We start from the raw sequence: 23,892 nt of genomic DNA, 5'->3' as shown, positions 1-23,892 counted from the left end.
AGTGATATAAACAACTTCAAAGAACAAGCCACAGTCCTGAAACAACAGTTCCTGGACAAAAAGTACAAAGAGCAAATAATTGATAGTGCATTCAGTGAGGCACTCACCATAGTGAAAAGAACAAGGACCATATCATACATAAAAACCCAATCAAATTCATCACTGAGTACAATTCCCAAGCAACTGAAATCAAGAGAATAATACAGAACCACTACAAAATTCCGAACAAAGATGAAACACTAGCAAGTAGATGGAAGAAATCCAAAACAATGAAAGACTCATCAACGAAAGCTACCACTGCTTTCTCCTCCATCACAAAAAAAGAGAACTTTAAAGTCAAAGACTTCATAATTTGTGACACAACTGGTGTTATTTACCTACTAGAATTCAGCTGCGAAAACAATATGTAGGAAAAACCACCAGAAGCCTAAAAAAAATGGATAAGTGAACACAGAAGGAAACTTTCAATTGCACAACACTTCAGACAAAAACACAATAATGACCTGACACAAATCAAATACATCGCAATTAAAAAAGTACAGTAGAGAAAGGAGACTTCAACAACAAAATCATCCTACCTATACCTGGAACTATGAAACATCACATACAAGCTTACGTATGTGACTAAATAGTTCTAGACTAAATAGTTCCAAATGGATCCATGGTAGCAGTATAAATCAACTTATTAAAAGTGCATCACAACAAAGAAACCAAATATAAACAGCATATAACTATGAATTCTATACATCTCCAACACACGTCAGACCATGGATCCCATTATATATGCACATCCACACACCAACATACAAAAAGCATACACGTATATAGTGAGATGCCTAGGATCCCACAATACATTATCAACATAACACTTTTTTAGCCACATCCAACAAGTACACCTGATTCCACTTAAACATAATACATTAATATTAGGGATGTGCAGGCTCGGATAGGTTCGAGTTTGCACGTGGAGTTCGGATTTTTCCCTCCAAAAAAACGGAACTCAGAACGAGGCAAAACGTCATCTTACATGGACGAACATCATCATTCCTGGTCTTTTGTCCAGGAATGATGATGTTCGTCCATGTAAGATGACGTTTTGCCTCGTTCTGAGTTCCGTTTTTTTGGAGGGAAAAATCCGAACTCCACGTGCAAACTCGAACCTATCCGAGCCTGCACATCCCTAATTAATATCAATTCCATCCCCTTCGATTCCAGCATTACTATTAACACAATACAACACTCAAGTTATACCTACATCCATGGCCAGTTACTAGCAACTAGTTACTAGCAACAAGCATATACTGTAGTGTACATATCACCATCTATAAATTTGTATACTAGTATCCAAAACAGCATGCAATGATAACAACACACACATTAATTTAGTTCTAATACCTTTATTTATTTCCCTTTTTTTCTGATGCTCTTTGAGTCCCACTTCACTCGATTCCCACCCCTGAACCAACCTGACACCTGTCACATTCCCAACCAATGCAAACCAACAGAACCATTGATTGACAACCACCCTTACACACCCCCAGAAGCATGAAACTCCAATCAGGAGAAGCCAAGATTGGTACATCTGCAATAATAAGAAGCAGCAATTAAGAATACACTGCAAATCCTGGAGAATGGACATGATAGGGTGAAACATGTCAGGGGGCACACACCCGCCTCCAGCAAATCACAGGCCAGAGCAGAGTGTCCAGATAGCCTTCAACATCAAGGACTGTGTGAGCCATAGCAGAGACCACATCAGCAACACAGCCGGCAATCACAGCTGCTCTGACTCAGACAGGTGCCCAGACACTGCTGCAGGGCTGCAGGGACAGCCAGACCAGAGCAAGAAGTACCAAAGGGCAAGGGTGTATCTAGGGGTCCAAGCGCCAATGGCAAAGTAAGGGACTGGCACCTCCACCCCTGTTGGCAGTTAGTAAACAGACACCATGGTGGCTGTACAGGCGCTATCACCCCCTCCCCCTCGTCATCCGGATCTGATGCTTCTGACTGAAAGATCAGCAGCACATGCTTTTGACAGACTGAACTGGCCATGGGTGGCACTGCCAGGCAGCACCAGGCCCCCCCTCCACCAGCCAATGCCCCTGGCGAGTGCCATCCTGGCCAATAGGAGGATACAACCCTGCCGAAGGGAAATCCACATCCTCTCTCTTGAATGTAAAGACTTTTATCCATGATACCCCGAACCTTGCCCCACCCCTCTTCCTGCACTATCCACCTCTTATGTTTGTCAATCTGTGTATGTTCATTTTTTACTCATCTATCCTGTTGATATCGGTGAATCATCTATTTTCAAATCCACTAACTATTTGTACACTGGGTACTTATTTGAGATTTCTGTTTCATCAACTAAGAACTGTAAGTTCAATACACCACTCAAGTACTAGCTGCACAAATATTATTATTTTTGCATTCCATGTATCTGCACAATAGGCTTCAAAAGACGTTCAATGGATGTGTACTGCTACATTGTTTTTACAATTGTATACACTTTAATGAATAATTGATATGTTTTAGGATTTGTTAAATTGACTAGAATACATACTCCGCAGCCCCAATTGTGGAATTCCGTCCACCCACAAAACACATGCATGCACACCACACACCAGACCAGAAGACACATAACAGTTGAGCGCAAGGATCAACCCACATCTCCCTACACCATACAAATGATTGCTAAAGATGACTTGACATAGTCTTATTTAAAACTTGTAAGAAAGTTGCCTGTCTTGCACACATGACGTAATCATATCATCGAGCAGTGTGGCCACACACATATATGGCCACATTCAAGTGATTTGGTTGTTTAGAGATTCTGTTGAGCAATGAGATCAGAGTGCAGGGCATGTCTGCTGGCTACCACCTGTAATTTTGGGATCAAAGGATGATCCAAACTATTTGCGTATTGTTACAGAAATCACCATGCTGAATCTGGATCAAATATGGTATAATTGGATCAGAGTTTGGTCCGGTATGATGAGCACACGCACTGCAGAATTGGAAATTTATTCAAACTGAACAATTTGACAAACCAAAATCTTACCAATTGTAGAAGCTTTAAATGTTAACTGGACTTTTATCAATTGACATGGTTAATGCCCAGTGTATCACAGTCTTGTCTGTGATAAAAGAGCAGGTCAACCTAATCAAAGCTTCAGGCATCAGAATATACTATGGATCACTTCTGTATGCTTCTTATGCTACCTAAACTATGTTATCACCATTTAGTGTATCTTAAACTTTATGTCTCTCTATAGAAATAAAAGATCCATACAGTACTTCCAATGGAAGTAAGTGATTTTAGAAGTCATCTCAATGAGAGTAGACAAATAGACAAAAATTAGTTATTGATCAAAGTTCATTATCCATTTAGTATTAATTTAGCAGATACTATTATACTAGAATAAATACCGCAATAACATATTTATGTCTTAACACATTTTATTAATGTTTTACAGGGCACTTGCAGACATTTTGATACAACAGGGGCCGATCCCTATCCCACACTGTGAACGAGAGGCAATTTCCGCTGTCGAAAACTCTCCCAAGGAGAACACACCTGTTAGAACTTCGAAAAATCAGTATACTCCAGTACGAACCACGAAGACTAACCATGGAACAGGTGGGTGTATTAAACGTGTGTCACATTCCTTGGAGATGCCATGGATTCCAAAAGTCCTAGAATATTTTTTGGATTACCCAAAACACATACCTGAAAAGAGCTGTACCCATCACCTACTCCTAGAGACCTACATTTGTGCATGCATCATGTATCCATAATCATCTACGAAAAACATTCCTTTAACTCCTAGTACAAATCTAAATATCTCCTGTTCTGATAAGACCATGACTCTTTAGAAATTATATTTGTGAGTTTTATTTTCAAAATGTTAATGTAATTTAACATGCATATAAACATTTCACGAAAGGTTCCATGATCCTTTCTTCTCAAGTCATATAAAACTTGGTATTTGAAAATACTTCATATTGCGGTATTTACAGTTGCTTTAATTTTGCTTGAATTAGAGGTCACTGATGCACTTATTTAATAACATGGTAATATATACAGATGTGCTGCAACTCGTAGCAACCAATTAACATTAGCTTTCATTTTTTAAACGGCAGTAGTTATGGTTTACATAGAATTAAATAAGCCTCTGTTTCTAAGTAATTAAAGCTGACTACTTACTGTGAGATCACTGGTCAGGTCAGGCAATCAGCCCAATATTGCAGCATGTGTGGTGCCAGTGTAATGGCATATAATACTCTAAATAAAAATGTTCATATCATTATTTGGTATGTTGTGTATCAGGTAAATTATAGTTCAGGCTAGAGTAGGATGTCTGAAATAAAATCTGAAATATTTTGGGATGAGCCAAAGACTGATCAGTCTCCAAAAATTCATGTTTATTAAGACTACTTGCATTATTTTGTATTTTACATGAAATGAGACATTGATTTTGTGGAACAACTGAAGTCCTACAAGATGACTTCTGTGGTGAAAAATGAATTTGTTCCATTGTACTAATCTCCCTAGTTCTACCTATAAAACCGCAAGTTCCCTATTTCATAAGTCCATTTACTTGTTTAAAATTGTGCAGTGGAGAAGACTGTAATGTTCTCTACTGTGGGCCATATTCAATTTGGGAGTGAAAAGTCTGTGCTGGACTTTTTGCTCCACATCGCAGGTTTTCCAGGGATAAAGTATCGGGTGCGTGCCCGCTTTATCCCCATATTCAATTACAAATCACCGAAAATGGGAGCCAGAGGAAAGGTAAGTATCGGCAAAAAACGTGAATTTTCGGGAAATATTCCAGGGACCCCTCTAAAGTTGTCTAGACATGGGGGATCACTATGGGTACCCCCATTTTTACCTGCTGAAGGAAGTTGGGGTTTCTAATAGCCATGGCAGGTGCATATTTGCGGCTATGAAGAAGGGGTGAAGAATAGCACTTCGTTTTTTATTTTGGTAAAAATAACTATTGCTATCAAATTTGGGGTACATGAAAATGGGGGTAAGCATTTGTGTAAGTCTCTAAAATGATTTTAAAAAATTCTGCAAAAATGCACTTGCTGCTACTCCCGCAATGAGGAAAACACCTGTCGCATACTTGGGAACCCCTCTGAATTTAATTTGGCTATTTTAGAAGTGTGTTCCCTATTTTTTTTTTTTACCCTGAAAATTAAATTTCTTGGGGTGTCTCAATTTTTTGTTTTACTTTTTTTGACACAGTTTATTTTTATTTTTAGAATTTTTTTTTTATTATTTAGAAAAAGAATTACATTTGACCATCAGGTCTCATAATTATCATATTTCACTACAAATTTACATTATATACATATCTTTGCAAACAATAAAAAAAATCAAGAAAAGGGAAAAACAGTGAAAGCAAATCAGAAGAATTGTCATACCTTTCATCAGCATTATTTACAGAGGCTTACTAGCTCGGGGTTCTAACAGTTTATTTTTAAATGACATTCCCAGGGGTGCAGGCTATTTTTTTTTAAGCCTGCACCCCTAAACCCCAATTCTGCACTTTTTTTTGCCACCTATTTCAGTGGTGAAAAGTTATCCCCGTTTTTTTTCAAAGTAAAGTAAACTAAAGTAAAGTCTTTGTAATTGAATACGGGGTTAATTGAAATAGGTGAAAATGACGTCATCGGCGATAAATTATCACCGATTCCGACATTTCGCTCCAAATTGAATATGGCCCATGTTTAGTTACAAGATCACCACATGCTATGAAAGGGCAAATGAATTATCTGATTCTGATCTTTGTTAAATAGTAGAGTGAGCCAGCTCTCTCATTGATGTAAGACAGAGGTAGACAATCTGTGCGTCTCTAGAATGTGTATTGCAGCACGCCCTGCCCTCATTGGTTCCACCACAGCTGGAGAGCCACAGGTCGCCTAAACATGATGTAAAATATCATCTAGACCAGGCCACCTTTCAGTTGAAATGCTTTTTTTTCTAACTCTCATGGATTATAAATATTAACAGCATATGTTAAGTCTTCAGAAAGAAAAATAGCTCAAATTTACCATATGTTACACTTCATCTGATCTACTGTTGGTGTTTTGCAAGGGCTTCTACAAAGTCAGAACTAAATAAATCTACCATGGTGTGAATTTCAGTTTTTAACATAATATATATGCTGTGCATTAACCTTTTATTTTTAGTATCTGTTGGTATTAGGTACAGTACATGAAATATAATAATTATAATTTATTTTTCTTTACTTTTTTCTGGTAGACAGTATTCAAGCCCAACTTTCATGAAATTGTACCATTGTCTAGTTAAGACATTGTCTAATTAAATTGTCTGTCATTGTCTAGTTAGTAATAAGTAAGTATAAGTATGAATGAATAATGCGCTCAATGTTTATGGACTACTGTCAACAGAATTCCCGGTCAGTCAGTATGCCTTAGGCTTTAAGAGATTATGGGGGAGATGTATCAAAGCTCGGAGAGAGATAAAGTGGAGTCTGTAAAGTGACAGTTAGAAGCTGATTGGTAGGTACCTTGGGCGGGATCCATGAAGCATCACAGACGAGATGCGATGCATCCTGCCACTCTTTGCATGCATGCCGACATTAGCAACGCTGGTATGCATGACGAACACCGCAAAAGACTGTTCTCTCAGTAAGCGCGGCCCTTTGCGATGAAGGTACTTCCGGGTCTATGACCCAGAAGCCCCACTGGCATTGTACTGCGCATGCGCAGAAAGAGGGTAATGTCATCAGGAAGATGGTGCTATCCACCGCAACCAAGCCCCGGAGTGCATTGCATATGAGACATGCGGTCAAACTCGCATTTTCGGGGATTGGCCGCATTTCTACCTTTGCTGCATTCCTTTATCTTTCTCCACTTTATCTCCAAGCTTTGATAAATCTCCCCCTAAAGCTTGGTACACACTGTGAGATATATTGGCCAATCAATTGATCGGCGAATATTGATTGGTCAATATTGATCGGCCTAAATATCTGGTGCCCGTCGGCCAGTGTGTACCAGCGATATGTTTGTGAACAACGTCGTTCACAGACATATCGCCACACAGCCGATGGACAGATATGTCTTCAGACATATCTGTCCATCGGCAAGTGTGTACAGGCGATCAGCTGACCGCCTGCACACATGCAGCGGCAGCAGCGGGGAGGGAGGGAGGCTGACCCGCCCCCTGGCCAGCGGAACCCACAGCTGTCTGGAAGATGATGGTCATTCAGTGTATATGAACGTCCATCATCTGCAGATATATCTGCAGATCACTCGATATGCAGATATATCTGCTAGGTGTGTGCCCACCTTACGTTTGTTCTGCAGACCACCCATACACACTTGCCGATGGACAGATATGTCTGCAGACATATCTGTCCATCGGCTGTGCAGCACAGCCAATGCTATATGTCTGTGAACGACATCATTCACAAACATATCGCGGGTACATACTGGCCGAGGGGCAGCAGATGTATTGGCCGGTCAATTGATCGGCGAATATTGATTGGTCAATATTGATCGGCCAAAATATCTGGTGCCCGTCGGCCAGTGTGTACCAGCGATATGTTTGTTAACAATGTCGTTCACAGACATATCGCCACACAGCCGATGGACAGATATGTCTTCAGACATATCTGTCCATCGGCAAGTGTGTACAGGCGATCAGCTGACCGCCCGCACACATGCAGCGGCAGCAGCGGGGATGGAGGCTGACCCGCCCCCTGGCCAGCGGGACCCACGGCTGTCTGGAAGATGATGGTCATTCAGTGTATATGAACGTCCATCATCTGCAGATATATCTGCAGATCACTCGATCTGCAGATATATCTGCTAGGTGTGTGCCCACCTTACGTTTGTTCTGCAGACCACCCATACACACTTGCCGATGGACAGATATGTCTGCAGACATATCTGTCCATCGGCTGTGCAGCACAGCCAATGCTATATGTCTGTGAACGACATCGTTCACAAACATATCGCGGGTACATACTGGCCGAGGGGCAGCAGATGTATTGGCCGATCAATTGATCGGCTAATATATTTGTCAGTGTGTACCCAGCTTAAGTCTTGGAGAGCGATAAAGTAGATGGAGATTAAGTACCAACCAATCAGCTCCTGACTGTCACTTTATCTTCATCAACTTATTATTTTAAGATTTGATAAATCTTCACTTTAGATTAGATTTTCCAAACTCAAATCTAATTTGCAGTAAAAGGAATGAAGCTGTCCAGCATTTGTGGGCTACATGCAAAAGCAGCCAGTGTTCACCCTGCATGCAAAAAATAAATGTATTTGCAGTTGCACCCATTGCAGTGCATCATGGTATGTCCAGGTGTAAAGTTACTTTTTTTTTTTTTTGCTGTGCTCCCAACTCAGAATAAGCACCTTACTGTTTCATCAAACAGGGGCATTCTCAAGACAACATGCATCATCTGCATCAACAACAATATGATGATGAATTGTGATTTTAGAACAAGATAAATAAAAAAATGTAAATAGATGGTATTGATCTCCCCCCCACTCCCATCCAACTTAATTTTACCTGGAAACAAAATGTATCTACTGATCCTAGCAAGCTCTAGCAGCCATAAACTGCTTGGGTATGCTAGCACTTGTAGCACTACAACTGCCAGCATACCATGGCTGTATACCATATACATCACGTCTAGGACCTTTCCTCCGTCCCTGCAATCCCAGCATAAGAGCCGTAATCCTTCTAACCAATCAGAGCAGCTTTCTCATTTTCTGACCAATCAGAGCAGCTTTCTCATTCTCTGACCAATCAGAGCAAGATTTTCTCCAGAGCAGAGGGAAGGAGGTACATTCCAAGTATATACAAATCAGGGATATGAAAGTCAGGAATGGGCAAAAAGCAGAATTTGGACATTTTTGTGCACATGTGCAGCCTGAAAAACATGAGCCTTGTGTCTAGCTCTAAATGACTCCCTATGTACTTCACATTACTCACAGACTATAACCATTGTATTTTAATGGAGTGTACCTTTGCACAGAAGAGACATGTTGAGCAATATATAAATATGCTACAATAAATGAATGTTAGTCCATCAGGACTGTATGTTAGCTTTTCACTATACAGTACTTTAGTATACATTACAATATGGAAACTTGCCTACTCTCCCAGAATGTCCAGGAGGCTCCCGAATCTCAGGTGACTCTCCCAGACACTGATAAAAGTAGATAAGTCTCCAAGAGCACCCTTGATGGTGCCCTCCACCGCCCACTTCTCGAATGAAGTTGGCTAGTGGGGTGGCTTGATGATGCGATTCTCGCCAACATGGCGCTGCCCTTTGCTTTGCAATGCAGGTAATATTATTATCATTACCAGTTACTTCTATAGCGCACGCATATTCCGTGAGAGTATATGGCCATTCACATCAGTAAAAGCGGCATTGTATAGAGTGGTCGGGGCTACAATGATACACCCCTGCACTGCCCACTTGGCATACCATACCCCCCACATCACCGAAGTGGCAGCCAGAAAGTCTGCAAGTATGACTACATGTCTGTTTATTTATATACAGTACTACTTGTCAGCATTTATATCTACATGTTTATTATCTTTATTATCTTATAACTTATCTTTTTTGAGGCTTGGCTTCCCAGATAAACAGCCCATGATGATCATTTGTATGATATAATAGTACTATAGCAGTGGGGGCACCGTGTGCCCTGGGTCTCTACCAGTGGTGGCTCCAGAGGTGGGGCTGCAGTGCAGTCCAATATTCAAATAGGGGAGCCACACCAACTGCCAGTGATGTTTTGTAGCATTTGGGGAGGCAGTTGGTGTGGCTCCCCTATTTGAATATTGGACTGCTCTGCAGCCCCAACTCTGGTCCCTACCAGAATAATTCTCAGGTACTAAGTGCTACTATAAAAAAATCCTTCTCCCATTGCTCAGTGTCGTTTCCCCTACTAGTGGGGTCAATGCAGAGTTTGAAGTAAAATGAAAGTATATTACACAAAAAAAAAAGTGTTTGCCTTTGCATAGGCAGCAAATACAGCTATGTTCTGACAAGTTATCATCATCAGCGTGTACCTGTACCTCCCTACAGCAAGTGCAGGAGATACGCCCAGGTGCACAGAGGAAGGGGCAGGCATAGATTATAACAAGGGGGTGCAACCACACACCCTCCAGCAGCCATACCTCCTCAGCACCTGAGCAGCCCTGGATATGCCTTCCTAAATGGATGCAATCACAATGTCCACAATAACAATGATGACAGCTTAATGTTGACCGCACATTGACAACAGTTATGATGTCAACATTGTTGATATGTCAACATGGAACATGTCGACATCTGCAGAATAGCAACATGTTCAAAATGTTGAACTGTGAAATGATATTCCGCAGAATGCCAACATTAGGGTTCGGCTGCAGGAGCAGAGGTTTAGGGTTAGGCTGTAGGAGGGGTGGTTTAGGCACTAGGGGGAGGGATAGGATTAGGCTGCAGGAGGGGAGGGTTATCGTTGGGTACTAAGTAGGGGTTTTGGTTTTGGTTTTGGATCTGTATCTCCTTCAAGGTTTTGGATCTGGATTTGGTTTTGCAAAACCACCCTCAAGTGTTTTGGTTTTGGATCTGGATTTTTTTTTTTTAAATAGATAAAAAGTTTTAAAAACAGCTACATTTATCCAATCCAATCAAAAACCCAAAATTCGGATTTAAAATCCGAATTCCGAACCGCACAAAGATCAGAACCGCGACCCGGATTTATCCGGATCTCCTCAGGAGATTAGAACTGCAACTCGGATTTACCCGGATTCACGAAATTTGGGTGGATTTGGATTTCTGGAGAACCGAACCGCACATCTCTAGTACTAAGGGGAGGGATAAGGTTAGGTACAATTGGGAGGGTTAAGTTTAGGATTAGGGTTAGGGGTCATTGCTCATCATTGGACAGAGAAAATCATCATAACCTTACCTCCGGACCCGAAAGACACCCCTGGAGCCATCGGACCACTAGGACTGTTGTGTCGACATTCTAATCATGTTAACATGTTGCATGTCCACAGTAAAGCCATGTCAACATTCTCAGGGCAACAAAATAAACCCAACCACTTCTAACAGGCACATTTACAGGACTGCATTTCTTCGCATGAGAATTAATCCCCCTCCCCTACACACACAGCAATTACGCCTCTTCATTCAAAATGGTTGTCTCTATTCCCATATATCCATATGTTGCGCAGTGCAAATTCATACAGAATATGCTACAGCAAACGGCATACATTCAACTGTGCATCAGCCCCTATGTGTTTGCACTGCCTTGCCCCCTTCCACGGTTATTGTTTTATTCCCTTATTTTAATAAATGTGTACTGCTTATTTTCTAACACTTGTAGTTCTTAAGGAGACTGAGTTTCTGCAAAAAAAATCCCTACAGAAGCCCGGTTTCTGTCTAATAGACGCACCACTGTAGGTAAATATGTCTGTAAAAGAAGTAATACTTATCCAGTGTTAAATATACTGTATTTGGACATGAGAAAACACAAAGATGAGTGGGGTGTTTTTGTTGTTTTTCTTGTGAGGGGAGGGAGCTCGGCCACCCCTCTGTGATTCTTTGCATTAAAGTGTGGTTGATATGCACAAGTTATCCTAAAATCATACAGATCAGCTTTCCCTAAATCATTTTAAGGTCAATTAAATATGTGTCCGGATGAAGATTAAGTAAAGATCTCAGAGTGCTTTATTGATTGTCACGTATCGGCTTTCCAATGCAATTGAGCCAGGGTCAGGCTGTAACTGCCTGCTCTGGGATATACAGTATGAGATGTGAAGTTGCAGCCTTCAGTCTCAGCCCACATTGGAGGGATCTGGCCTCTACAGCTTCTCACCATCCTAAAGCAAGTTACATTTAATGTGCTTCTTTTTTGTCCAGGTCTGGAGCTATGAATGCATCAGCCACTGTATTGAAATAATTACATTATACAAGTATACTTCTCCCGTGGCTAACTTAATCCAGGGTGATTGTTGTAAAGGTGAATACACGTGGATGAGCTCTATATTTATTACCATTTATTACTAAATACTGTAAAAAATACTCATGACTACTGACGGTATACTTTCACCGTTGCCTAGCCAAGATAATACCACACAAATGCAATAGGTGCACCACTCCTGTATATAAATTAAGCAATAACGATAGCTATTTATGACTAACATTTCAGAATAATTGAATATTCTTTCATTGTGGTTTATGAAAGAATATTTAATTATTCTTAACTGTTGGTCATTTTATCACCAAATACAGTGCACACACATAAATGTTTATCCTCCTAGGGTGCTCTTCTCAGATACTTCTTCTGGCTCTTCCATAATGTATTGAAAGCACTTACCAGTCTCCTATAAAGGGCATACGATTAAAATGTATTCCCCATAATGTAAAACTCCAGGTCAACATTTTTGTTAGCAGAGACACCCTTTTAAAGATCCATCCACAAACAAGGACACAAAACATTTCTTCATATCATTGTTGATGGATTGAAGTCTTGAAAAAGTTGTCTTTGCTACTGGAAAGTTGACCTGGGTTTTTGGATTATGGGGAATACATTTTTTATTTTATCCCCCCTTTATTGAAGACCGGTGAGTGCATATAATATATATTTTCGTCAGTCAAGCATGAACAATAAGAGATGATTCATCATAATCCAAGTTGATGGAAATTAGAACCTATTAATTTAGAATAGAGTATATTTAACTGTAAATCAATAATTTAGTACACAATTCTGTGGGATTTCTATGGACATAGTATTTGAATAGGTCTTTCCATAAGAGCCTAATAGCAAATATCCTGTTTCAGTACACTCTACTTTTCAAAAGTGTTGAACATACAAAATTATGCAGAAATCAGCCACCACAGGCAGGGGAACAACTCTTTTTATACACTGTGCGTGAACTATTGTGATATTTATGACATTTAAGTTACCACAGCAACTCTAATGATTAGAAAATAAAAGAGGGGAGTTTAGGAGCAGCTTAAGAAAAAAAAACAGAACAAGGAGAATTTTGCAGAGAAACGCACGTGCAGTCTTGACACAAAGCTGGTATTAAGCAGAGATTAAACACATCTATTTTTAGAGGTAGACTGAAAGAAGAGTAGAATATTTTTTTTAAATTGTATTATACTAATTTCTGCTACTATATGATTGATAAGTAGAGTTCCCAGACAATCTACAATCTACATTTTACTGAGACAAAAAGCACTACCTAATGTCCACAGAGATACAATGAGAATGCTTTGTTGTGTCGGAAAACCGCCTTTTATTCTAGGTCAGTTGTAGCAGGGCATGGATAAGCACTAACAGAGTGATCAAGACGCTGTGTGACTGGCATTCAGTCACAGTGTTTGTGCCAGTATAATATGCTCCATCGGCACTCTACAAATAATGGGTCTGGTGGACAGAACAGGATGAAGTGGTTGTTAAACCCTGCGTGCTGACATTTAATAAAGACCGGAATAATGATTATGGGAACAGCTGACCAGGTCAAGAACAAGGTGAGGGAGATTGAAGTATGTTTTATGGAGGCAGACAAGATACTAATTTCTATGTTTTCTATGTTTGCTCTACATCTGTAATAACTCCCCTCCCCTACTTACTAAGCTTCAGTTTCTAGTAATGAGGTCTATCGCTGATTCAGATAAAGATAAGAAAAAGTAAAGTAAAAAGTTATACATTCATACTGTAAGTTTATGTATAGTGTTCTTAAAGGTGATATACTGTATATTGTATATTATATTATACATGCTACTTTCTGGACGTCCCCTACGGGAGATTTTGGAATAAAGGCCCATGATGAAAGTAGTGGGGGTGTGATAACAGGATTCATGATGCAGCAGATTCCAGCTTCTTGACCCCACTCTGCACACTCAAAAGCAAAGTGAGTGAGATCCTGGAGGGTGAGCTAGGCTACTCCAACATTTGTGAGCCTCCCAGACAGTATGTGAGAATAGCAAGTAGTAGGAAATACATACAAGTGCATCAACATGTTATAATAAATCATAATATGTGCATATACCGGCAATCTAAGCTCCGGCATCCCGACTGTCGGTATTATGACCGCATCCCCACAGTACTGTCTATGAAGATCATTTATATAGTAAAAATAAATTATATTTATAAAAAGCTAGCCAGTGTTATTCAAAAGTGATACTAAAGTACTACAATGCATTTGTTGGTAAAATTAGTGTATTGTGGCTGAAACTATAATAATCACCCTTTGGAATAATATCAGCAGCCTCTTTACATACAGTAATTCTTAGACAAACTGATTTCCATTTTGGATAAAGGTGGCTTAACCTGTATCTACATATAGCAATATGAACAAAAGACATACCTTCTTATTAGTCTGTGTACATATCTTATTGTATGTGCCTTATGCTATGGGTGTCGTGGGCTCAAGGCTTGGACTGTCCATTAAATGTAGCTAAAAATGTTCAGAGAGAGCCAAGCCGTGATACAGGGAAACATGGGAATCAAAACATTGCAGTTCTCTAAGATCACAAAATCATTATTTCTTTTAGCCCATATTTTAAGTTATTTTGTATCTACAGTATTTAATAATATGTGTGCTACATAAAATATACCCCGTTTGTCCCTAGGTAATTTAACATTTTATCAACCTAAATACTAATGATATTTATAAACCTATGTAAATAATATCTATATAGAGGTGAGTTCAGAGGTCATTACCGATTATGGGTGATTGCCGATGCTATCACTTCAAATCTCAATGGGAAAACGAATATATTATACAGAATAACACACTCCCTTTTGTTAATTATAATTATTACCTGGGAGATCTGTGACCTATATATAAAAGTAATCAACCTGCAGCTTTTATATGGTGACAGAATGCTTTGGTAATGTACAGTATAATATCTTTATCATGTAGAGTAGGGAGTGCAACATCCCATATATGAGCCACACTACAGCCTTCATTAGTTCATAATCATAAACTCAAAGGTCATGCTTTTCATTATGTGATTAAATCCACTTCCCCACATGTTTATATTGTAGCAGACTAAGAATATTCTGATCATTTCAGCTCATGAATCGTCAAAACGTCTTAGAGCTGATATTTCACATAGAATGACTGACTCCGCGGTGCTTAAACAGATGAATTAACACCAAGGTGTGAAGCTTGTTCGTAACATGCAGTTTTCTCTTGGAAACAATAACAGAACTGCTTGCGAGATTCCAACCTACTGTGAGCTGCCATCTGCCAAATGAACACCAGACAGTGGATCTATTATGTCAGAAGCATATAAATCACACACCAGTTCTACAGAACCCTTTCCCTTCTGCCTTCCACAGAGTCCCATGTGAAATTATTGATAAATAACCATCTTACACTTATAATAAGCATACTACTTAAACTTTATTATCAGTCTTCTCTCTTGGGAGCCAATGCAGAGTTGACCACGTTGGCCGTAATTGCTCCCCCATTGTGCGTGCAGAATTAAATGCATATATTGTCATGCTTTCAGAGTTGTGTGCCACTTGGTGTCATCATTATCAGTGCCCACTGGCACCTGCCCTATCCTGCGTAGCCCACAATTCCGTCAATAGCATAGATGTGAATGCACCGTTACCACCCAGTTACGCCTATCCAGCCACAATTTTTTTGTTTTTTGTTCTTGCATTGCAAAACTATAAACCTTTACTTAGCAGATTTTACTATTTGAGGGTTGCGGGGACTTTTCTTCTATACATGATTAGATTTTTTTTTTTGTAATTATTATGTAGTTCCCTGACCGCTGGTTCTTTCACCAGCCTTAGAGCTGTCTTATTTCCAAGACACGGCCATCTGGTATATCTTGAGCTGGCACTCTTTGGGGTTTCACAATGGCTGGAGCTCAATCAGGGCTATCTTGTCTCTGAGTCATAGGGATGAAAACCCCCATCAAATGTAATCATTTCTCTATAGTACTAGTAGGGGAAGCATATGGCACATTGGTTTGATTAGTTAAAAATTCCAAATCTTGCTATTTCAATCAGTAGCTGAAAGCAGTCATTGTATTCCTTATACAAAGGCAATCAGGCCAATATGAAGCATCCCTGTAACATGCACACATACAGTATATATTTAAAGGAAAGTAAACCCCATGCATGTGTCATTTCCAAGGTTACTTTAGAGGTGGGTAGGGAGGGTGGGGGCAGCCTAGTGCTTATAATGCAGTATACATTAACATGCCATGATCACGCCATATTTTTGGGTGCTTGCAGTGGAAGCATGTGCCGTACTGTGTATGCTCAGACTCCACTATGTCCTGGGCTCATAACCACATTTGCTATGGATTGCTACCAGTGTTGCACTGTTCAGACCTTGAGTTTTATTGTTACAACCTGTCAACCATTCCCAGCCATTTGTTCTCTGCTAAGCATGCCAGGGTGCAGCTTCCACCCAATTATCGTAAGTGCAAGTATGCAGAGAATTAAGATTCTGGGCCTGATTCAGAGACGTGAAAGAGCGCTCGCTCTGAATCAGGGCGTTTATTGGTTTTTTTTGTGCAGCTTCCTGGCCGCTCGTATAGCTGTGGTGATGTCAGTGGGGCCGCCCACAAATGGTAGGCGTTCGCATGGGAACGCCTCCGTTTGTGAAGCCACCCCCCCACCACGCCTACAAAACGCGGCGACCTGACGATCAACATCGACAGCCGCCCCTTTGAAAGTGAGCCACGAGCGAGAGAATTTCTCTCTCGCTCCGGGTCTTGCGCATGCACATTTCGGCCACTGCACGTGCGCAGAGCACACCATCGTCCCGCTCGCGAGCGCTCAAGTGCTTGCGAGCAGGTCTGAATCAGGCCCTCTGTGTACAGAATGCCCCATTCCCATCTATTTCCTAAATATTCATAGAAAAAGGTAACAGTTCATTAAGATAATGTTATTTTCTGGCATCAAATATATATTTCTACATGCAGATGTATCAATATGTACTGTAATATAAGTGAGGTAAGTAGTGCAGCTGTCACTCCATGTAGCAAGCACTCCAACTCACTACTGTATCAAATTAAAAAAATGTGCTCCATAGTTATAGAGGTTCTTGACCCAGGAAAACCAAAAAATTTACCTTTTAATAGTAGAAAGATGATTTATGTGTTATAATCAGCCTTCCATTAACAAAGCATCTTTCAGTGTATTATCAATACAAATATATCTATTTATTTGTTAATACAGCTACAGTATAGCTTTGCTTAGATGTCTGGTCTACGTCTATGGAAGTGTTGAAGATTAATTTGCCATATACCATGTGTCACTTTGTTTAATGTAGAAAGATGAAGGTATGTTATGAGCATAATGAAGTATTTACTAGATAACAGCTGTACGCTGCCTAATCCTTCACAGCTCCACCATCATTAATGCTGAGATTTATGCTCTTTTTTTTTTTACAAGAATAATTGCACTGATCCGTCAAACGCATGGCCATCCTCCTTGTCGCCATTCCCTTGCCAGAAGCATTCCATGTGTCAGGTTTTCATGTAAAGCAGAGTGCGGAGATGAGTAAAGACATTGGCCCAGATGCTGTAAACTCAATTACTAATGCATTTAATACCTCCCTAACACTAAGGTGCTATTCTTCAAGATAGGTAAGGTACACCTAACACCTGTTTGGCACTGCGACTAAAACTTTAGAAACTAAAAGTATGCAAATGTTATGCAAATACTGTGTAATGGCAATACCAATGGTCTAGATCCCCTAAAATATTTTTAGTAAGTGTTTTTATGGGCACTTTTCTAAGCAACATAATAGAAAAAACTTAAATAAATAGATATTGCTAATGTAAGTTACTTACCTTAGGTAACAAATCTCATATTTAAATATTTAGCATACCCATCATTTAGTCATGTGAAATTATTCTAAGATAAGCCTTGTCTCACATATGCATAAACTCTGCTTTAATTCCCCCAAGCTCCTCCCAGAAATGCCCTAATTTGTAAATCTGGATTGTACCACCAAAGTCTGGGCCATTGGGAGGTATGCTAAAGTAATGCCAATGGGCAGGGCCGCCGAGATCTCCAGTATGCCCTGATGCTGAGGGAGTGGGCGAGGCTACTTCCAGTCAGGTGTAGTTTGTAGAAAGTATGCTGTTGCCGAATGGGTGTGGTTATGACTTCCTTCAACCCCCGGCCCCCACAGGATGAAAGATAAACCCTTCCAATGATAATAACAGGTGTTAGACCCCGCCAGAGAAACCAGGTTTTCTGGTGAAAACTTCCCAACCTATTTAAGAAAGCTGCGGGATGGCGTTAGCAGCGGCAGCCCCAACAGAAAACAATGACATGATAAAGGGCGATTACTAGCGGAGGGGGGGACACAAACTTACCGCAGGTGTAGGTAGTGCTGCACATGCGCTGGTTTTACAGATGTAACAGCGCATGCGCAGCACTGTTTCCAGCTGCGGTAAATTAGACCAGGCAGGGATAACTATCTATTTCCCGAAAAGCTGTCATCGCAAAAATGACAGCTTTTCGGAAGAGATAGTTATGGGGAAGAGGAATGATGAATTCCTCCGGTAATTAGGTAGAATGCCGTGCGAGTTCTAAACCTAATTACCTCCTGAGAAACTTTAGGTATGATGAATAGGCCCCTAGATGTTTCTTAAATATTTGATTTTTTGAACTTGTGGTAAGGTGCAGAATGGAGTTTACAGAACAATTTGCTAATGTGTTAGCACATATCTTCAGGTCACATTATCCTTATAGCCAATGTCTACAACCAGCCATGAAAATACATTAAAAGGTTAGTCAAAAATAAAAGGTGATATGAATTCAACACTGATTGTACATTATGTTTAAATTTTGGTCTAATATTTTTAATCTAGTTCTCTGACCTCTGCTGTGTACATCAGTGGTGGTACAAACACCATTCAATATCCTGATCACTGAGAGTAATTGCAGTGGAAACTTGTATTATGCTCCAGGCTGGTTTATGGACAACTGTAGTAAGCAACTGTACACAGCTCATTTTATCATGAACAAATTACATATGCCCAGTTGAACATATACAGTATGGTGCAGGCTTACCCTACTATTTTTTTAATCCAGGACACTAATTATTACACAGCTTCTGTGGCTGGTTAAAATCAGGTGAAATGCAGGCTTGAAGTCAGCAAGCCACAGAACCTGTGTACATACAGCCTACAGTGGTGCTTGAAAGTTTGTGAACCCTTCAAAATTTTCTATATTTCTGCTGAAATGTGGCCTAAAACGACCTCAGATTTTCACACAAGTCTTAAAAGTAGATAAAGAGAACCAAATCAAATAAATGTGGCAAAAAAATTAGACATGCTAATTTTTGTTTGTTGTTGAGGAAAATTATCCAATATCACATATCTGTGAGTGTAAAAAGTATGCAAACCTTTAGGCTTAGCAGATATTTTGAAGGTGAAATTTGAGTCAGGTATTTTCAATCTATCAGATGACAATCAGGTGCGAGTGGACAACCTGTATTTTTAAAAGAACAGGGATCTATCAAACACTGATGTTCACAACACATATTTGTGGAAGTGTATCATGCCACGAACAAAGTAGATTTCTGAGGACCTCAGAAGAATAGTTGTTAATGCTCATCAGGCTGGAAAAGGTTACAATACCATCTCTAAAGAGTTTGGTCTCCACAAATCAACAGTCAGACAGATTGTGTACAAATGGAGGAAATTACAGACCATTATTACCCTCCCCAGGAGTGGTCAACCAACAATTAGCTAATGCTAATGTTCATGAGTCCACCATCAGGAGGACTCATGATTGCAAAAGAGAAAGGCAGGAGTGCAAAGCGAAAGCTGCTGCTCTCCAAAGAGAACATTGCTACCCGCCTGCAGTTTGCTAAAGATCACCTGGAAAAGTTAGAAGTCTATTGGAACAATGTTTTGTTCCAATAGACTACAAAATAGAGTACAAAATAGAGCTTTTTGGTTTAAATGAGAAGCGTTATGTTTGGAGAAAGGTGCACCCTGCATTCAAGCATAAAAACCTCATACCATCTGTGAAACACGGTGGTGGTGGTATCATGCTTTGGGCCTGTTTTGCTGCATCTGGCTCAGGACGACTTGCCATCATTGATGAGGCAATGAATTATTATACCAGAATATTCTAAAGGAAAATGTCAGGACATCTGTCCATGAGCTGCATCTCAAGAGAACGTGGGTCATGCAGCAAGACGTCGACCCAAAGCACACAAGTCATTCGATCAAAGAATGGTTAAAGAAGAATAAATGTAAAGTTTTGGAATGGCATAGTCAAAGTCCTGACCTTAATCCAAACGAAATGTGGTGGAAGGACCTGAAGCAAGCAGTTCATGGGAGGAAACTCACCAACATAACACAGTTGAAGTTGTTTTGTACGGAGGAATGGGGTAAAATTCCACTGACTGTAGGTCTGATCTAGCCAGGTAAATCCACTCCTAATTTCCCTTAATACTTAGCCTATACTCCTGCACAACATCATAAATGTAATCCCATGTGATAAATGTATCTGGTGCTAGGTTTATGCTCCTAACCCCACATTTACTTCAATATGCAGAAATACTAAAACACCAAAACATATCTCATAATAAATATAATACACAGTTACACACCAATTACCATCCTCACATGAATATAATACTGTACATGAATAGCTTTATTCTTCCAGTTCATAAGATTAATAAGCAATACCATGCCCGGCTCCATTGAAATATTCAGTGATATGCACACCACAAGTCCTCTAGGGATATCCCTTTATGTTGTACGTTCCTGTAGTTTATTTGCTATTCATTTTTGGAGATGACAAGCTGGGAGGACAATCATAGTGTGTACTGTACTAGCTTTTAGTGCTACATCTGTTAAAGCAGCTAGATATTGTAGCTGTGATGCATTCTGTTACTTGAAATGTGGTTAGAATAAAAAAACTTTTTGGAAATACAAATATATAATTTCTTAAGTATGTTAGACCTGGTAAACTAGATGGGATTTTCCCAAGCATATATTGCCACCCAGCGCTCAGTTTTAAATCTCTTTCATTATGTATTATGACCCAAGATGGGTATTAATGAAAACCAAAGACCTAATAATTTGCTCTATATCCCCCTTATAAAGCTGTCTGCCGGCACATTGCAACAGCATTCTAGTATTGTAGTCTGACTCATCTGCAATATTCCAGACTAATCTCAGCTCAGAGGCATTTAGCATGCAGTGAGTCTGCCTTCAGTATTACATTTAATTAAACTTTGACCTCAGCATATTGTACATGCACATTATGAAATGTTAACTACTGTGTGGGGAGCTGACTGTGTTCTTCATTATGTCCACTTTGCTGCCATAAAAAATGTAAATCCCCCACATACTGTAGATTAACAAGGACTTGTGTATGATGCAGTCTGACAAACGTATATAATCACTTCCAATCACACACTGACATAATGATATACAGATATAAGAATACTGCTACAAATACGCACTGATAGATACATTGTAGCATAAGAAAGTGCGCACATAAATACAAACTTAGATAAGTATAACACTACAGAGGAAAGGGAGAAGGCACAGTACACAGGTATGCACAAACCACATACAGAGGAGAAAAAACACTCTGTAGAGGAGAAAAGGTGAGGGCGTTCTAAAAAGTACAATAGTAAAGATGACAAGAAAAAAGGTAATATAATAAACAATAATTTATACAATAAAATGAAGTGCTAATAAGAGACACTGACAGATGAAAGATAAGAGAGAAATGGAGTAAGAGGGGGAGAAAGAGAGGAGTAAAAAAAGTGGAGGGAGTGCTGAATAGAGAGAGGAGAAAAGAGAAAGACAAAAAAAAAGTAAAAGAGACAGAGAAATAAATATGCAGCACTGAGGACAGCATCTAGTATAACATATAGGCTAATATAATATTGCTAATGGTTACAGCAATTGTCCCTCTTCACCAGTTTTCATTATTTTATAGACAATTAGCATAGATCTGTGATGGACTGGTGGCACACAGCTTCTTCCTACTTTATTGCCAGATTTGCCTGCTGACATGTTCTTACAGATAGGAGACTCTTTGTTTAAATGTATTGGCTTACTTTATTACTGAGCTTAAGGGTAATCTTTGACCCTTTTAAAGGGTAGAGGGATGCACATCCACATTGCCTGTCATTGATATGATAAGCTGTTAAGTGTACTACAGACCACTAAAAATGGTGTAAAACAAGGCATATCTGACAAAAGATAGCCTGAATAACTGAGGTACACACAGATCCATGCATTCTACTGATAGTGCTGTCATACAAGTAGGTAGGTAGCTTGACCCAGGGGGGAAGCTAGGCTTTTGTTCACATTAAAAATGCCATTCCACATGCCCCGTACATATGATGAGACATCCTCATGTGCCCGTTACATGTCCATCAGCTACATTGAGCGTGTAATCAACCCAGTTTCATTCAAACTCAAGCTAACTCCCTTTATTTATTGAAACCACTCATACTCAACCGGTTTCATTCTGCACTTCCAAAGGCACCCAAAGTCCTGACTATTCGTGGAGTTGAGTATCAAGTAGCAAAGATTCTGGACTCTTGAATCCAATATGGACATCTCCAATACTTAACCGACTAGAAGGGCTACCGCCAAGGAGAACGTTCCTGGACTTTTGCCTCTAACGTCCACGCTCCTCAGTTGATCCAAACGTTTCATGCCAAGTGCTGTCCTGGGCCGTCCATCAAGGGGGGAGGGGGGCTCTGTCATGCTCCGGACTATTAAAACCACTTTCTTACCACTCCAGTGCCTGTCCAGGATAGCATAGAGGTACGCATGCACTGCACATCACTCCCAGCTGCTGCTGAGGTCTGTCTGTGCTGCTCCTACCCCTTCCACTCGGTGTCCTGTTATTGAGCATGAAGATGTCTCTTAGCAGCCTCTTGCTCACAGCGTGTCTTCCCAGCATGATTGCACACAGGCTGCATGCCAGAGTTTCCTCCTAAACAACAGTATGGATACAGCCATGCTGGGCTCTGTCACCTGATACTCTTCCCCCACTCAGAGCGCTGCTCACAGACCAGCTGATCACAGCATCCAATCCCTGGGGATCCTGCCCTATAAATTCCATTTCCAGACTGGCCTCTGTTGCCAGTATAACCTTGCTGAAGTTACAGCTCAGTGCTGAGCTCCCAGTACTCTGTATCTGAACAGTTCCAGTCCATTATATCTGGTAAACAAGTCTCCTATAGCATCTTGCATACCACTGAGACTTGTTCTTACAGCCACCATCGGATCCAGCCTATACCTCCAACAATTAGTCTCATCTGATGCTTCCAACATTGCACTCATATTAATTAAGTTCTTCAATTCATCAACATTGGTCCAAACTGATCAAGTTCATTAATTCATTAACATCGGATTCTTATCAATTAAGTTCTTTAATTCATCAACATTGGTTCAACCGATCAAGTTAATTAATTCATTAACATCGGACTCTTATCAATGAAGTTCTTCAGTTCAACAACATTGGCCTTAACCGATCAAGTTCATCAATTCATTAATATCGGATTCAAATCTATCAAGTTCTTCAAATCATCAACATCGGTCTCAGAGTGATCCAGCTCTTAATCCAGCATAATCGGTCCCAATCCGATTCTGCTCATTCATTCAGTAATATCATCTCCAGTTCTCATTCCAACCTGCTGTTTAATAAAGACATTCCATTCTTGTTCTCGCCTTCAGGCCCATCATCCTCTGCAGCTCCTCTACCTCCTCACAGCAATACATGAGGAAGTCCTGGCTCAAGCCACCCAGGTTTATTCACACCTCCTAAGTCTACTATTCAGCCTCCCACGCCTGTTCCAACCCACACCAACCCTCAGGCCAGGGGCATATCTATAATGGGTGCAGGGTGTGCGGTGCACAC

At 40.2% G+C, this 23,892-nt stretch overlaps 1 protein-coding gene across 5 annotated transcripts in view; it reads left to right on the top strand.

The window, feature by feature from the left end:
• The window catches only part of SHISA6 (shisa family member 6), a 400,746-nt gene that overhangs the window by 74,663 nt on the left and 302,191 nt on the right, over window positions 1–23,892 (top strand). For all 5 annotated transcript variants that reach the window (XM_088468622.1, XM_088468621.1, XM_088468619.1 and 2 more), the window contains exon 3: window positions 3,477–3,640. In XM_088468622.1, coding sequence (XP_088324748.1) covers window positions 3,477–3,640 — 164 coding nt within the window. The remainder of the gene's footprint in view (window positions 1–3,476; window positions 3,641–23,892) is intronic.

This window comes from Taudactylus pleione, unplaced genomic scaffold (genome assembly GCF_031769625.1).
Source record: "Taudactylus pleione unplaced genomic scaffold, aTauple2 ptg000012l, whole genome shotgun sequence".
Classification (NCBI taxonomy): domain Eukaryota; kingdom Metazoa; phylum Chordata; class Amphibia; order Anura; family Myobatrachidae; genus Taudactylus; species Taudactylus pleione.
The sequence above is the reverse complement of the archived record's forward strand: the minus strand, read 5'-3'. Positions and strand labels throughout refer to the sequence as shown.